This window comes from Silene latifolia, chromosome 1 (genome assembly GCF_048544455.1).
Source record: "Silene latifolia isolate original U9 population chromosome 1, ASM4854445v1, whole genome shotgun sequence".
Lineage (NCBI taxonomy): Eukaryota > Viridiplantae > Streptophyta > Magnoliopsida > Caryophyllales > Caryophyllaceae > Silene > Silene latifolia.
Window position 1 is genome coordinate 50,800,324 of NC_133526.1, and position 16,683 is coordinate 50,817,006.

General features: G+C 43.0%; 2 protein-coding genes across 2 annotated transcripts; one reads left to right on the forward strand and one right to left on the reverse strand.

Annotated features, from left to right (window-relative positions):
• The first annotated feature begins 584 nt into the window (after nt 1-584).
• Nucleotides 585-1,382, forward strand: LOC141646526 (protein FAR-RED IMPAIRED RESPONSE 1-like). Its single transcript, XM_074454398.1, has 3 exons — nt 585-921; nt 984-1,184; nt 1,288-1,382. The coding sequence occupies exons 1-3, from the start codon at nt 585-587 to the stop codon at nt 1,380-1,382; spliced, it is 633 nt and encodes a 210-aa protein (XP_074310499.1).
• Nucleotides 1,383-2,777: 1,395 nt separating this feature from the next.
• Nucleotides 2,778-3,938, reverse strand: LOC141646531 (uncharacterized). Its single transcript, XM_074454404.1, has 2 exons — nt 3,571-3,938; nt 2,778-3,432 (listed from the first exon to the last, which is right to left on the reverse strand). The coding sequence occupies exons 1-2, from the start codon at nt 3,936-3,938 to the stop codon at nt 2,778-2,780; spliced, it is 1,023 nt and encodes a 340-aa protein (XP_074310505.1).
• Between the last annotated feature and the right edge of the window lie 12,745 nt (nt 3,939-16,683).

Below are 16,683 nucleotides of genomic sequence, written 5' to 3' on the forward strand. Positions count from 1 at the left end.
CCTTTTAACAAATTACACCATTTTCATTTATAAATGTTACTAGTATAAGTTTTTGACACTTCATAAAAATATTTGTTTTGACTCCTTACATTACTGTCCAAACTACCAACATTTTCATTTCTAATTAACATGTTGCCATATGACCTGATATATGTTCCTCATGTTATCAATCTGAAAAGTGGTTACATTTTAACCACTTTGACACTAACATTGCACCAAATTTATCAAATGTCACCTTGTTCATTTATAAATGTTGTGGTATAAGATCTTGACACATCATATAAATAATTTTTTATACTCTTTACAATATTGTCTAACCTATCAACATTTAAATTTATAATTAACATGTTACCATTTTTACAATTGTTATATTGTACACACTCGAAAGTGGACACATTACTGCTAATTAAAATGGTTACATTTATGCACTAAACCATGAACAAAGCAGATGTAACCATCTTAATGTATATTTTGGTAATCACATATAATAATGGTGACATGTCCACAGATGTATCCCACATCAAGACATAGGTTATGCTAGTGGCACATTCAACAAAACGCAATATCTCACTTTGGGAAATTAAATGGTGATTGGCCGTTCCAGAACTTATTCAACAAATGTCTTAACGGTTGTTACAATGAGCCTGAATTTGAAGAAAACTTGGCGGAAAATGTTGAAAGACTATGGGTTTGAGGGCCATTCATGGTTTAAGAGATTATATAAACATAGAGTGAAATGGAGCACTGCATTGAACAATGAATACTTTTCAGCCGGGATATTATCGTCTCAGAGGAGCGAGAGCACAAACCATGCTATGGGTTTCCAAGCTTCAAAGACCACTTCAGTCACCGCTTTCTTTGGGATATTTGAAACCACGGTGAAAAGATGGAGAAGTGAGGAGGAGCGGAAAGAACTCAACGGTATAAGATCTACCCCAACCTCCGTGTACCCACTGGCTGATTGTTTCTGCATGCATCTCAAGTGTATACTGTCGAGCTCTTTCGCATATTTGATAGAGAATTCACTCTTGCCATGGGAACTCCGGCCACTATCTTACCAGTCGATGATCCTCTCTTGGTGTACCGCGTCCAACCTGCTGTTTCTGAGGAAGGGCCACATCATGTTACGTATGATTGCTCTAATCAGTTAATTGAATGTACTTGCCGAAAGTTCCAAGTTATGGGTATGTTTTGCAAGTCACATCATCCGCGTCCTCCACATGCATTCTGTGGGGGAGATACCGTCCAGGTATATATTACGCATATGGACTAAATTTTCAAAAACAGATGTGTGGGAGAGGCTCCTCCCAAGCGACATTCGAAGAAGCGCTGCTAATGACGCCATCAACTGGCGTCGTTCAATGTTGATAGCTACAAACTAGAGTTGATCATATCCGGACGGGCCCGCCTAGCTCGGCCCGTCCGGCCCGCTACTTATTAGTGGGCTTGGTCACAGAATTTTTTAAAATTAATGGTTAATCGACATGGAAAACTCGGCCCGCTAAATTAATGGGCGGGTATGGACTAAATAAAAATGTTCGTGGACAGCCCGTTAGACCCGCTAATAGCTTATAATGTATTTTTACTTCCTTCAAATGATTTACCAAACTAAATAATTAACCAAGGTCCATGTAACAATCCAACACTCGATTAAATTAAGAAAGAAAAATAGCGCTCAAATTGTTGTATCATCAATTTGGGCAATTTATTATGCCTCAAAACAACTAATGTCGGTATGAGGACGTAATATGTAGCACAAAGACGTAGTATATTGTTCAATTTTTGGCACGTTAATACATCATTTTTAGTCCGTGTCTTCTATATTTTAAAGCGCGGCGGCCCATGGGCAGGCCCTCTAACTTATATCGGACGGGTATGGACAACTTTAATAAGCATGTTATAATGGACACAGATAAGAAAAATAGGCTCACCGGACATTTTTAATTCAGGTTAGCTCGGCCCGTGTCCGGCCCAAGCCCGCAAACGATCAGCTCTACTACAAACCACCTTATCACTAAATGCCAAAATGTGGTTGAGCCAAGAATTGTTTTTGAGAAGCCGTGTGTGAAGGCTAAGGAAGAAGTGCAGTCGTTACTGTCCAAACTTAGTATGGAAGAAGAACTACGTAACGAAGATCCACCCAACGTAGAGCTGACTGGTCCCCCAATTCTAGATTCGGTACGTTTTACGACAAAGGGTCGTAGTGCACGTAAAAAAAAAGAATTTGGGGCCAAAGAAGAAGGCTAAGAAAGCGACTGAAGAAGGCAGTACCATGTACACCCCTGTTCCGCGCCTGATTTGAAATACACGGTTCCACATGAAATAGGTGAAACATTTTGGGAAGTTTTTTGGCTGAAGATGAACTGCTTGTTAGACCAGGTAATTTTGTGTTGACACTGTACTCATATATGTTGTAACATATATGAAATCAAATTGATATATTTGCGTTCATACACGTTACCATATTATGATGCTACAACTGGTCACATTTGTATAACAAGGTGGTCACATTATTACTTATACTCCAATGTCACCATTTTTAGTCATAAACTAAGTATTTTGACTTGAAGTTTAGTGTATGGCTGTTTATTTTGGATAACTTGCGATCTTCAATATTTGTGTTTCTGTTGAAAATATGGGTTACCCTGATCACATTTCTAAAAGAAAGAGGTGACATTATTATTTTTGGGAAAATGTAAGTTTTCATTAAAAATCAATAATATCCCATACAATACAACCTATTGGAACCATACTCCCAACATCAGTTTGTCACACATCTAAGTCTTAAGATACTCTACCCACTCCAGGACAAGAGCATTCTTACCTCTAATATCACACTGACCTAGACGCAGTTTCACATCATTTTTAACATTTGCTAAGACCACTGTAGGCCTGACAACAGACTCTTCAACACGACACTTATTTCTACAGTGCCAAACATGATACAATAATCCTGATAAAATGACAGCAATCACTTTTTTCTTGCAAGCAACTGCCTGTCTAAGCTCAATCCACCAGTTGATGCAGTTCTGTAATGGAAGAAGAACTCTGCACCAGTCACTGACCAGATCCCTGCACTGTCTGCTAAAAGGACATTCAAAGAAAAGATGATTCATACTTTCCTCCTGCAGCCCACACAGAAAGCAAGTGTTACTCTGTATGATTCCCATTCTCAGTAGTCTGTCTTGGGTTAGAAGCCTTCTATGTGCTAACAGCCAACACAGAAACTGTTGCCTTGAAATCAACCATTCATTCAGCATCCAAGGATACCAGGAAACTTTTCCTGCAGTAGGTTTAAGCCATTGATATCCCGCTTTTATAGTATAATGCTCCTCACTAGATAAATTAGATAGATAAGGATTCAATAATTGCTTGACCTGGCAAATTTTTCGCCAAGCCCAGCTACACCCAGACCCAGGAATATACTCCCACCTGGATGAAGATTTGATGTACACTGCTTGCACCCATCTCACCCACAAATGATCTTCCTTGTTTGTCACCCACCAGGCATACTTTCCCACCGTGGCCAGATTCCAAACATGAAAATCCCTCAAACTCAATCCCCCTTACTTCCTTGGTTGACAAATTTGGTCCCAGGAAACAAGAGCTGGGCTCTCCTTATGATCCGCACCATGCCACAAATACTTCCTGCAAATAGATTCAATCTTTGAGATCACAATTTTTGGAAGAATGAAGATCCTAGCCCAATAGCAATGAAGGGTGCTTAGAATAGCTTTAATAAGCACCAGTCTTCCAGCATAAGAGAGCTTTCTGGATCCCATCCCTCTAATTCTATCCACCACTTTATCAATCAAGCATTGACAATCCTGAACAGAGAGCCTTTTTGGAGACACAGTGACCCCTAGATAAGTGAAGGGCACTGTCTCTCTTTTCATTCCGGTGATCATTTCCACACCTCTGATAGTATGCTCCTCCATTCCATTACAATACAAGCTAGATTTGCTTTTGTTCATTGCAAGCTGTAATACTCCGTATTTATAAGTCTTGGGGTACTCTATCGAGTAGGCCTTACTCTGTCGAGTAAGGGTAAGTTGCGTTTTGGAAAAGTTTCTGACCTGTTGGGTACTCGATCGAGTAGCTGGGGTACTCGATCGAGTAGGGGGGTACTCGATCGAGTATCTTGGGTACTCGATCGAGTAGCCGGTTTTACGGGGAATTTTCTCGGGTTTTGTTAAATATGCGACTAAGGTATATAAGCTTTGTCGTCATTATTCTAAATCACTTTTGCAAAACCTAAATTACTGTTTAAGAGAGAAAGCAAGCAAGTTCATCTTCTTAATCGCATTATTAGCAATCCCCGGAGTTTGGAGGGTCGGTTCTTATCGTTGTTCATACCGTTGAGTTTCTTGCGTCGAGGGAGGAGGGTTCATAGAGGAGGCTTTTTGATTCAGCAGTAGAGACCGTCTGATTGTGTGCTTACCAGGTAGGATTTCCTACTCAGTATTAGTCCCATAATGGGATATTGGTTGATGTATTGTGTTTGATTGTTTGATATAGTAATTGTATTGTGATTGTGGTTGTGATCGTTGTTGATGGTTCGCGAGGCGTGGCCTCGGCTGAGTGGGGTCACTTGCGGGAGTGGCTTCACGCCCTAGTTTCGCCTTCTGTGGAACCCGCCACAGAAGAGATGTGCACATTAATGGACAGGGTTATCGCTCACTGTGTGGAGCGGGGATTTGGTGGGTACGGCTGCGGTCCCCCACTGGCAGGGCTGGTCCAGTGGACAGTCAGTGATTGAGATGATTGGATTTGGCGTGATTGTGTGTGCGTGACAGTTAAGCTGTCTGTTTACCTTATTGTTAGTATATATATTGAATTGTGTGATTAGTACTGACCCCGGTGTGGTTTTGTAAACCTGCGGTGATCCATTCGAGGATGGTGAGCAGATATTGAGAAGGTATTGAGATGAGTACTGGGATAGCTGGGATGGCCACGACATGATGATAGGAGTCTTCCGCTGTAGCTTATTAGTTATTTACATTTCAGTTAGAACAGTCAGTTTGAGAACATGCATTGTACTTTCAGTTTGGTTTTGAGGATTGTACTTCTTCGCTAAGTATTTATAATTAAACGTTGTTTCTCCATTGTTTATTTGATTATCATACCTCGGGCAACCGAGATGGTAATGTCTTCATACTTGAGTGGTCCTGGTAAGGCACTTGGAGTATGGGGGTGTTACAAATGGTATCAGAGCGACGATCCTGAAACCTATAACCAATGAACCTAATGAACATAGGGAGTCAACTAAAATGAACCCGGGGTAAAAGTTGTAGGAGCTAATGCAAAGGCTTGGTAGACGTCCTAAAGTCGCGAAGTCGCCCTACAATTTTGAACCAGTCACATGGGGGGGAATGTTTGTCGAGTCGTATGTGTGTTTGGTTAATTTGTGTAAGAATGTGATAAAATGTGTTAATTGTTGGATGTTTGAAGTGGAAGGTTGAGAATGTGAAAGGAAGGTTAATGAAATATATAGATTTGTTGTTGGAATGATAACATGTTGGATGTTCTACAATGTGGCGTTTAATAACATGATGAAATGAACTCGTAGATCGTATGAAAAGATGCGTAGCATGTTAGTTATGATGTAATGTGGTTTTATAAAGTTTAGCATGTTAGCATATGATATAGCATGCGGGTAGCGATTCTGAATTAGCATGACTCGATCGATGGGACTGACTAGATCGGGTGGGTTTTTGATAATTTTGAGTTCAGAATCGAGTTTTGGGGCACTCGATCGAGTAACTAGGGGTACTCGATCGAGTAGGGGGTCACTCGATCTACTCGGTCGAGTAAGTTAGAGATCAGAAGGTCTGTAAGGGGTCTGATGTTTGGGTACTCGATCGAGTATGTTGGGCACTCGATCGAGTAGCCCGTTACTCGATCGAGTATGTTTGGGCACTCGATCGAGTAGGTTCTAGGTGGCGTGTTTTCGTGTTTTGAAGTTTAGTACGTGTGTTCATATCTACCCTTTCTTATATATGTATAGTTTCAAGATGCCGCCCAAGAAGACTGCTTTGTATGCGAGAGCTGAGCTTATGACCATGGATGACATCGTTAAGATGTTAGAGCACCAGGATTCTCTTACTGAGACCCTAAAGAAAGTGAATGTGGATAAGAATAAAGATAAGGAGAAGGAGGTTGATCACTCTAAAATCAGCCTCTATATAGCGAGGTTTAACCCGAAAGAATATAAGGGAGTTGGGGAGCCTAATCTTCTTGATAGTTGGCTGAGAGAGATGGAGAACATATTAGACTTGGTTCACTGTCCTGATGAGATGAGAGTGGAACAGTGCGTTCTATCCGAGAGAGGCGGTGGCAAGTGGTGGGATACAGTGAAAGTGAGTGCCAAGGAGATATATACAAAACAAGGGTTATCTGCTATACCTTGGGAGGAGTTTCGTAGGGCTGTGAGGAAGGAGTTTGTACCGGAACATGTGAGGAGTAAGTTGAAGGAAGAGTTTGACAGTTTTAAGATGATCACGAGATGTCTGTGGCCGAGTACTACGACGGACAGTTCAATGAGAAGTCTAGGTATGCTGAGGATATGGGTTTGAGTGAGGAGAACCTGGCGTTGAGGTTTGAGAGAGGGTTGACCTCTAAGATTATGGACAAGTTACCCGTGGAAGTCCTTACTGATGTTAAGGAAGCTTATGAGAAGGCTGGGAGAGCTGAGAGGTTGGTGGAGATGGCTCAGGAGAGGTTAGGTGGTGAGAAGAGGAAGTCTGAGAGCGAGGGTGGTGGCCAATCTAATCACAAGAAAGGCAACCACAATCAGTCTAAGGGATTTTCTTACGGGTGCAGGTTCGATCTTTGGGGCTTCCTTTGGGCGTGGCCGTGGAAGTGTGAGTAATAGTTGGGGAGTGACCTGCTATAGCTGTGGTGGTATAGGCCACAAGAGTTATGAGTGCACAAGTGCACCGGGATCTTTCCAGAGACCTGCACAGAGCTTCGCGAGCAACAGACTGGCTGGATCATGGCCAAACCGGGGAGGTCAGAGTTACCAGAGTGGAGGCAACCGCAACGGCGGTAATTCTTATCAGAAACCACCAACGAACAACAACAACAATCAAGGGTCGGGTGCTAAGCCGACCACATCAGCCAGTACTGTCCAGGGAGGTGGGCAGAAGACCAGTGGCAAGTTATTCATGATGGAGAAGAAAGCAGCTGAGGAAGATGCGCACGTTATCACCGGTACATTCCTTGTTAATGGTATTCCTACCTTTGTTTTGTTTGATTCGGGGGCTTCTAAGTCGTTTGTGTCTTCGAGTCATGTTAAACAGTTGGGTTTGAGAGTATATGAGTCTGTTAGTGAGCAAGTTTTCATACCTTCGGGTGAGTCTGTATCTTGTGGGAGATTGTTTAGAGATGTATCTATGATAGTGGGGCAAGTTGATCTACCTGTGGACTTGCTAGAGTTTCCTTTTGACGGCTTTGAGATGATAGTCGGGATGGATTGGTTAGGAAAGTATAAAGCTAAGATAGTCGGAATAACAAGCAGGATCCATCTACTAGGGTTTACTCTAGGCTTGATAGAGTACTGGTCAACTCTGAATGGCTTCAGGCTAGATCTGGAGCTTATGCAAATTTCTATAATGAAGGAATTTTTTATCACTCCCCCTGTATCCTGCAAGATGCAATGTCTAATCTTAATGGCAGGAGGAGCTTTAAATATTTTAACATGTGGAGTCATACTGAGGAGTTTTTGCCTTGCATTCAGCAGAAATGGGAGATTAGATGGCAAGGCACTAAGATGTTCAAGCTTGTTATGAAACTCAAGAGTTTAAAGCAACCTCTAAAAGATTTGAACAAGAGTTTGTTTGCTGACATTGAAAATAGTACTGTTCATGCTTGGAAAGTACTTGATCAAATTCAGAGTGATCTGCAGCAGAATCCTAATGACTCCTTGCTCATCACTAAAGAAAAGGAAGCTGCCAAAATCTACAGGGACCTTCAATTAGCTCGTGACAGCTACCTGTTGCAGAAATCTAAAGTTACATGGGTTAATAATGCTGATGACAACACTAAGTATTTCCATAGCATTTTAAAGAGTAGGGCTACCAAAGCCAAAGTCTTCAGAATTTCTGATACTGATGGAAATATTTTCACTGATGGCAATCAAATTCAACATGCCTTTTTATCTTACTATCAGAAATTGCTGGGTACTACTGGATCAACAACGAAGGTCAGTGCTTCTGTGGTACAGCAAGGGAAGATTTGTACTTCAGAACACTATTCTATTCTTCTGAGGCCAGTTACAAAAGCTGAAGTTAAAGATGCCATTTTTTCCATTCCTAACCATAAGGCTCCTGGCCCAGATGGTTACTCCAGTGCATTTTTCAAAGATTCTTGGTCCATTGTGGGGGATGATGTATGTCTTTGCAGTGCTTGATTTCTTTACTACTGGGAAGTTGCTTCAACAGGTTAACCATACCTTTGTCACTCTCCTTCCTAAAGTTGATTTGCCCCAAAATGTCACTCAATATCGACCTATAGCTTGCTTTGTAATGTTCTCTACAAAGGCCATATCAAAAATTCTTTGCACCAGATTATCAGCTATTTTACCTGACATTATTAGCCCTAACCAAGGGGGTTTTGTCAAAGGTAGAACCATCATTGAGAACATTCTAATTTGCCAGGACATTGTAAAGCTTTACAATAGAAAATCAGTTTCTCCTCGGTGTCTCATGAAAATTGATTTAAGGAAGGCCTATGACTCAGTGAATTGGTCCTTTCTTGAACAGATGCTGAAGGCTTTAAATTTTCCTGATCATTTTACTCACATGGTTATGACTTGTGTCTCCACTGCTTCTTATTCCTTAGTCCTTAATGGCCTGAACTTTGGGTATTTCAAAGGAGCTCAAGGGCTAAGACAAGGGGATCCCATATCTCCTCTTTTATTTACCATCACCATGGAGTATCTTACTCGAATTCTGAACTATGTCACCTCTACAATGCCTTTCAAGTTTCATCCTTTGTGTGGACATCTTAGCTTATCCCACTTGCTATTTGCTGATGATTTGCTTATGTTTTCCAAAGGGGATATCAAATCTATGATGATTCTATTGAGAGCTTTTGCCACTTTTTCAGCTGCTACTGGATTAAGCATGAACTCTATGAAATCCAATATTTACTTTAATGGAGTTTCTCATTCAGTGAAAGCAGATATCCTTCAAGTTTCTGGTTTTGTTGAAGGTACTACCCCTTTCAAATATTTGGGAGTACCTATTGTTGAAAGCAGACTCTCTCTTAAGCATTGTGCGTTTTTGATTGACAATATCACTTTGAAAAATCGGAGTTTTGGTTCAAGGAAATTATCCTATAGTGGCAGACTTGTCTTGGTGAAATCTGTGCTGACTAGTATGTATAGTTATTGGGCCACTATTTTTGTTATTCCTAAGGGTGTCTTAAGGAGGATTGATGCTATTTGTAGGAACTATCTATGGGATAGCTCTGCTGATTATGTTAAGTCACCTTTAGTTAGTTGGGGGAAAGTTTGTGCCCCAAAAAATGAAGGGGGATTAGGTATAAGAGATAGCTACTATTGGAATGCTGCTGCTATTGCCAAATTAGCTTGGTGGATCCATTCTAAACCTGATAGCTTGTGGGTTAGGTGGATTAACCATGTCTACATCAAAGGAGCTGACTGGTCTTCTTACTCTCCCAATTCAGATGCTTCTTGGAGTTGGAAGAAGATCTGTAAAATCAAAGATCAATTTGCCTTGGGTTTTTCTGCTGGCCAATGGACTGTTCAGGCTACGGTTATCTCACATCACATCATTGGATTAGGCAGAAGTATCCTATTGTTACTTGGTATAAGAGTATTTGGAATTCTTGGTGTGTCCCAAAACACACTTTTATTAATTGGCTAATTGCAAGGGAGGCTCTTCTGCTAAGGGATCATTTATTCCACTTAGGGATTTGCTCTGATCAATCTTGCCTGCTGTGTGATATAGGCACTGAAACACACCTGTATGTTTTTCAACAGTGCGTGTATATCAGAAAAATTCTGAAACTGATCAGTACCAGATTGCATATCATTCTTCCTGCAGTCAATGTCTTGGCCTGGCTGCAGGTTAAACCTTGGTCAAAAATCAAGAAAAGGGTTACTAATGCGTGGATACAGGCTTCATATTATCTAGTTTGGAGACAGAGGAACTTGGTTCGAGTCAATGGAGCACTTGCACGGCCTGAGAGAGTGTTCCAGGAAATATGTAGCATGATAAGAATTCGTTCTATTTATTGGCTTCAAAATGTAATGGTAGATAGAGATAAGGCATGGATACTTACAATTAGCTCCTAATTGTATTGTATTCTCCTTAAAATTGTACCACTTGTGGGTAGTTTGTAATAGTTTGTTCATGGTTTTAATGGAAAGCTAACCTTTCACCAAAAAAAAAAGCTAAGATAGACTGTCATCAAAAGAAAGTGTAACACCCCCTCATACCAAGGTACCTTACCAGGACCACCCAAGTATGAAAGACTGTTACCATCTCGGTTGCCCGAGGTTAGTACATATCACAAGCGTCTGAACTGAGCACATTTATTAAAGTAATGTAGAATGTAAAGTTTACAATATCCAAATCCAAATATTGCCTAACGAGTACAACTTCAAAGTCTTAACAATAAAAGGAAACTCGCTAAGACTTAGACGGTGATGCTATGACTCGTGGTGATAATGCTCCCAGTGAAATCCCCAAGCTCTCACTAGCAACAACCTGTCAAGCCTGCTCACCATCCCCGAATGGATCACCGCAGATTACACAAACAACAACGGGGTCAGTATTATGCAACAACAAGACAAACAAATGCAATACACGTCCGATCATCGGCAACTCCCAATCACCCTGCCTCACACAGTAACTGACTACACACTAAAGCGTGTAGCCCTGCCAGATTACCCATCGCAACAGGTAATCCTCGCCGCCAGTGGGTGACCGCAGCCGATCCCACCTAGTCCAGCTCCTCAACGAGCGACAAAAATCCCTGTCCCTTAATGTGCACATCCCCTCCCGTGGCGGGTTCCACGGAGGGCGAACTAGGGTGTGAAGCCACTCCCGCAAGTGACTCCACCACAATTCCAAACACATGACATTACCGTCATCTCAATCCCCTCACACCAACACTGTCACAACAATCTCCATATAACGATGATCAATAGACAACGATAAATACAACAATATGTCATGTAAAGCACATCAACTGAGTAGGGAAACCCTACCTTAGCAATCACAGCAGTATGCAAGCACGGTCAATCAAAAAGGCTCCTCTACGAAGTCTTCTCCTATACAATGATCACACAATACAATTACACTTTGTACCATTCCCGACATTCCCTTCCCATATAAATGTACAGTAACCCAAAATATACAATAATTACAAAGATAAAACTTACCAACAGTGCAACAAGAGTTATACGGAATAATCACCGCTAGAATCCACACAAAGATGCTATGAAATGCTCAAGGGAAGGATTAGGGAATGATTTGGATGTGATTAGGGTAACGTAGAAGTGATAACGCTTGAAAACTGATATTAGAAAACTGACGCGGAAAATATAAAATAACCTAATCATTCCCTAATCAAACCGTCGAAATATAACCTCGCCAAACCGGACACTCGGTCGAGTGTGACGGCACTCGGCCGAGTGGCCTACACTCGGTCGAGTGTTCACTACACTCGGCCGAGTGTTCCTCGGCAGAACCGAAATAACTCACGCAAAGAGCACTACTCGGCCGAGTAGGCTCTACTCGGTCGAGTAGGCTCCAAAGGAAATCCGTAGTGTTACAATCTTTCCCCCTTAAAAGAACTTCGTCCCGAAGTTCACACTCAACTATACACAAACACAACACCACGACACAAGACTCTAACAAACACATGAGACAATTCCAAGGAACTACACGAGCATCACTACAAATTACCCCAAACACCTCTCCCGACACGAAACAACCAAAGCAAAGAAAACGCAAAACACTATCGCGACCATCTCCTACCCCCCTAAAAAGACAACGGTTACGTCCCCGTAACCAAACATACCTGATCAAAAAGGTTAGGGAAGCGGTCTCGCATAGCTTCCTCGGTTTCCCATGTTGCTTCCTCCACATTATGATTAGACCATAGGACTTTGAGTAAGACCGTTTCGCCATTCCGGGTCTTACGAACCTTGCGATCAAGAATCTCCTTAGGAATCTCGGCATAGGATAAGGATTCATCAAGCTCGATGTTCTCTATCTCAAGGATGTGCGACGGATCACTTACATATTTCCGGAGTTGAGACACATGAAAAACATTGTGCACTCTATCCAAAGCTGGTGGTAGAGCTAACCTGTAAGCTACCTCGCCAACACGGTCCAAAATTTCATAAGGGCCTATAAACTTTTGGCTCAACTTACCCTTTTTCCCAAACCTCATAACACCTCGCATAGGTGACACTTTCAAAAGCACCTTGTCGCCAATGCGCGAACTCAATGTCCTGCGGTGTAAGTCGCCGTAGCTCTTCCGACGATCTTGAGTGCTCTCATCTTTTGTCGAATCAACTGGATTTGCTCAACCATATCTTGAACCAGCTGTGGTCCTAAAACCACTGCCTCAGAACTATCATCCCAACAAACTGGACTCCGACACTTCCGGCCATACAAAGCTTCAAAAGGTGCCATCCCAATGCTTGTGTGATAACTATTATTATATGAAAACTCGATCAAATCAAGTCTGTCTTCCCAACTACCTCCAAAGTCCATAACACATGCCCTTAGCATGTCTTCTAAGGTCTTGATGGTCCGTTCTGTTTGACCATCGGTTGCCGGATGAAAAGCTGTACTCATCTTCAGCGTTGTACCCATCAACTCTTGCAGTTCTTGCCAAAACTTTGATATGAACCTCGCATCACGATCGGAAACAATATCTTTCGAATTCCATGTAACCGAACCACGTGTTTTCTCGTAGCCCAAAGCCACCGCATCTTAGACCAAGTATCTTTCATTGGAACAAAATGGGCTGACTTGGTTAGCCGGTCAACAATCACCCAAATCATGTTGTTACCTTGTTGTGACCTAGGTAACCCCACAATAAAGTCCATAGAGATCGACTCCCACTTCCACTCGGGCACGACAAAGACCGAATCTTACCTTGAGGTCTCCTCTGTTCACCTTTGACCCTTTGGCAAGTCAAGCACCTAGCCACAAACTCAGCTACATCCCTCTTCATGTTCGGCCACCAAAAAGTCTTCTTAAGGTCTCTCGTAAAGCTTGTCACCACCGGGTGAACTGAATAAGGAGTACAATGAGCCTCGACAAGATCATCCTCCTTAACTCGCATCGTCAGAACACACCATCTCCCATCAAAACGAACACTCCCATCTGGATGTATAGAGAACCTAGAAGCTGCTCCGCTCTCTACCGTTGACTTCCACTCCTGGATTTTAGGATCAAGCTCTTGCTTCCCTTTGATGTTTTCATACAGCTCTGGCTCGATCGTCAAATCCCCGATGGTATTCCCCTCTCGAATCATAAAGATTCCCAACCTAGACATCTCATCTCTCAACTTCAGCAAGGACATAGCTGTACATAGCGAATGAACGCTCTTCCTACTCAAAGCATCTGCGACAGCATTAGCTTTACCCTCGTGATAGATGATCTCCATATCATAATCTCCAATCAACTCCATCCACCGCCTCTGTCGCATGTTAAGCTCCTTCTGAGTGTGGATATACTTTAGACTCTTATGATCAGAGAACACCTTAAAAGTTGCGCCATACAGATAGTGCCTCCAAATCTTAAGAGCGAACACAACTGCACCCAGCTCCAAATCATGAGTAGGGTAGTTCTCCTCATATTGCTTCAGCTGTCTCGAAGCATAAGCTATAACTCTCCCTCCCTGCATCAAAACACAACCAAGACCGTTCTTTGAAGCGTCGGTATACACCTCAAAGTTCTCACAACCCTCTGGCAAGGCTAGGATAGGAGCTGTGGTCAAGCGTTCTTTTAGGGTCTGAAACGCCTTTTCACAACTCTCATCCCAAACAAATCTGACTTCTTTCCTCATCAAGGATGTCATAGGCCGTGCTATAGTAGAGAAATCTTTCACAAATCTCCTGTAGTAACCGGCAAGGCCTAAGAAACTCCGAATCTCAGCAACATTCTTCGGCGATTCCCACTTGGTAACGGCCTCAATCTTACTAGGATCCACAGATACCCCTTTCTTGGATATTACATGGCCTAGAAAAGCCACTTCCTCTAACCAGAACTCACACTTGGATAACTTGGCATAGAGCTGATTTACTCTCAAGGTCTGCAAAACTATCCTCAAGTGCTCTTCGTGCTCTTCTTTAGTCTTGGAATAAACCAGGATATCATCGATGAAAACAACCACAAACTTGTCCAAAAACGGTGTGAAGATCCGGTTCATCAAATCCATAAAAGCTGCTGGCGCATTGGTCAACCCAAAAGGCATCACTACATACTCGTAGTGACCATAGCGAGATCGGAACGCTGTTTTAGGAATATCTTCGTCTGCTATCCTCAGCTGATGATACCCCGACCTCAAATCGATCTTGGAGAACACACCAGCTCCACTAAGCTGATCGAACAAATCATCAATCCTTGGCAACGGATACTTGTTCTTTACTGTAACCCGATTGAGCTCTCTGTAGTCAATGCACAATCTCATACTCCCATCTTTCTTCTTTACAAAAAGGACTGGAGCTCCCCACGGTGACACGCTAGGCCTGATATAACCCTTGTCTAGCAACTCATGTAACTGCTTCTTCAACTCAGCCAACTCTTTAGGTGCCATCCGATATGGTGCTTTAGATATAGGACCCGTTCCCGGCTTAAGCTCCACGCTGAAATCGACATCCCTCTTGGGAGGCAAACTCGGTATCTCCTCGGGAAATACATCTTCAAATTCCTTCACCACGGAAATCTCAGAAGTGGTCGGTGGCTCCACTCGATGATCTCTCACATGACAAAGGATTAAGGGACACTTCTTCCTTAAACATGACTTTAAAGTCATAACTGCTATAAACCTACACTTAGGCTTTACCACGAACCCTCTATAGGACACTTTAACACCCTTGGGACTCTTTAAAGACACTCTTTTCTGTCTACAATCTATCCTGGCATCATACCTACCCAGCCAATCCATCCCGACAATCACCTCAAACCCATCCTTAGGAAACTCTAACAGGTTAACTGGTAAATCTACCCCTCCAATCACCATGGATATACCCTTATATAACTTGAGACACGACACGGACTCCCCTGAAGGTATGAACACATCATCTTTTACAACCTCAAACTTGCCCAAGCCCATAGACACTGCATGACTCTTAGACACAAACGAATGTGTAGCCCCGGAATCAAACAAAACAAAAGACGGTACATTATTAACAAGAAAGGTACCCGGTAACTACATGAGCATCATCCTGTGCTTCCCGCTTATCCATCATGAAGAGCTTCCCACTATTCTTCCGTCCTCCACCCCGAATCAAGCATTGGAGGTACTTGGCTTAGCTGCCGAATCCTGGGTGACACCGTTATTCAGCGCCGATAAGATCCACCACTACCGCGGTTGTAACCGCCCGGTTACCCCCGTCCACCCCTGTTGCCCCATGCACCTCCCGGTCGGCTACTAGCAAAACTCGAGTCGGCCCCGAGAGAAATTTCCGATCGAGCTCCCCGAACCATTGCCGGGCTTGTAGCTCGTGCATTCCCGCCTTTTGTGACCTATACCACCACAGTTGAAACACGTAAGATTGGTGTTGTCACTCACAGCCCGACCTCCGTTCTTTCCCCAACCACGAGAACCTCCCGAGAAACCAGCTCCACTAGAGAAAGCTTTGGCATGATTGAAATTCCCTTTCTTCTTTGGTTGGTGATTGTTGTTCCCACTATCGCCCTTCCTCTTTTTCGTAGCAGCGATCCTCTCCTCAATCTCCCTTGAGAGATCCACCATCCTCTCACTTGACCCGCTCTCGATACACTTCCTTGAGGTCGTAGCAACCCCGACCGCATACGACTCACAATCTTAGCAGACAAGCCCCTCTCAAATCGGAGGGCCAAACCTTTCTGTCCGAGCTGCAAATCTTCCACATAACGAGATAGCTCCACAAATCGATGATAGTAATCATGATCGTCATCTCCTCGGACATAGTGAAAGATTCAAAGTCGGATCTCATCTTGTGTCGGATATGCTCTGGCACGAACTGCTCTCTCATAGCACTCTTCAACCCAGACCACGGAATAGCCCCTTCCTCCTGGTAGTAAGCTCTAGCATCATCCTTGACGTTCTGCCACCAAACTGCAGCTTCTCCTCTTAGGTAGTAGACAACCTGTTCAACAATCATATCCTCGGGGCACTTAACCATTTCCATGAGAGCTTCAATCTCACGGTGCCACTTCTCGAGCAGCTTTGGTTCACCTACCCCGTCATATGTGGGAGGGTGGAAACGAGCAATGTTGATGCTAAGCTGGGTTGCATCCATCCTCTTCTCGTTTCCTTTTCCCACATTTTTGAGAGCTTCAAGGAGAGCCTCTTGTTGCTCAATCATGCGAGCAACCTCGTCAACAGACATCTCCGAAGCTTGGATCTGCGCGGGAGTTCTTTTGGGCGGCATTTTGAGCTGATAAGAATGAAAGAAACGTAAACACATGCTCAAAATGTAATACT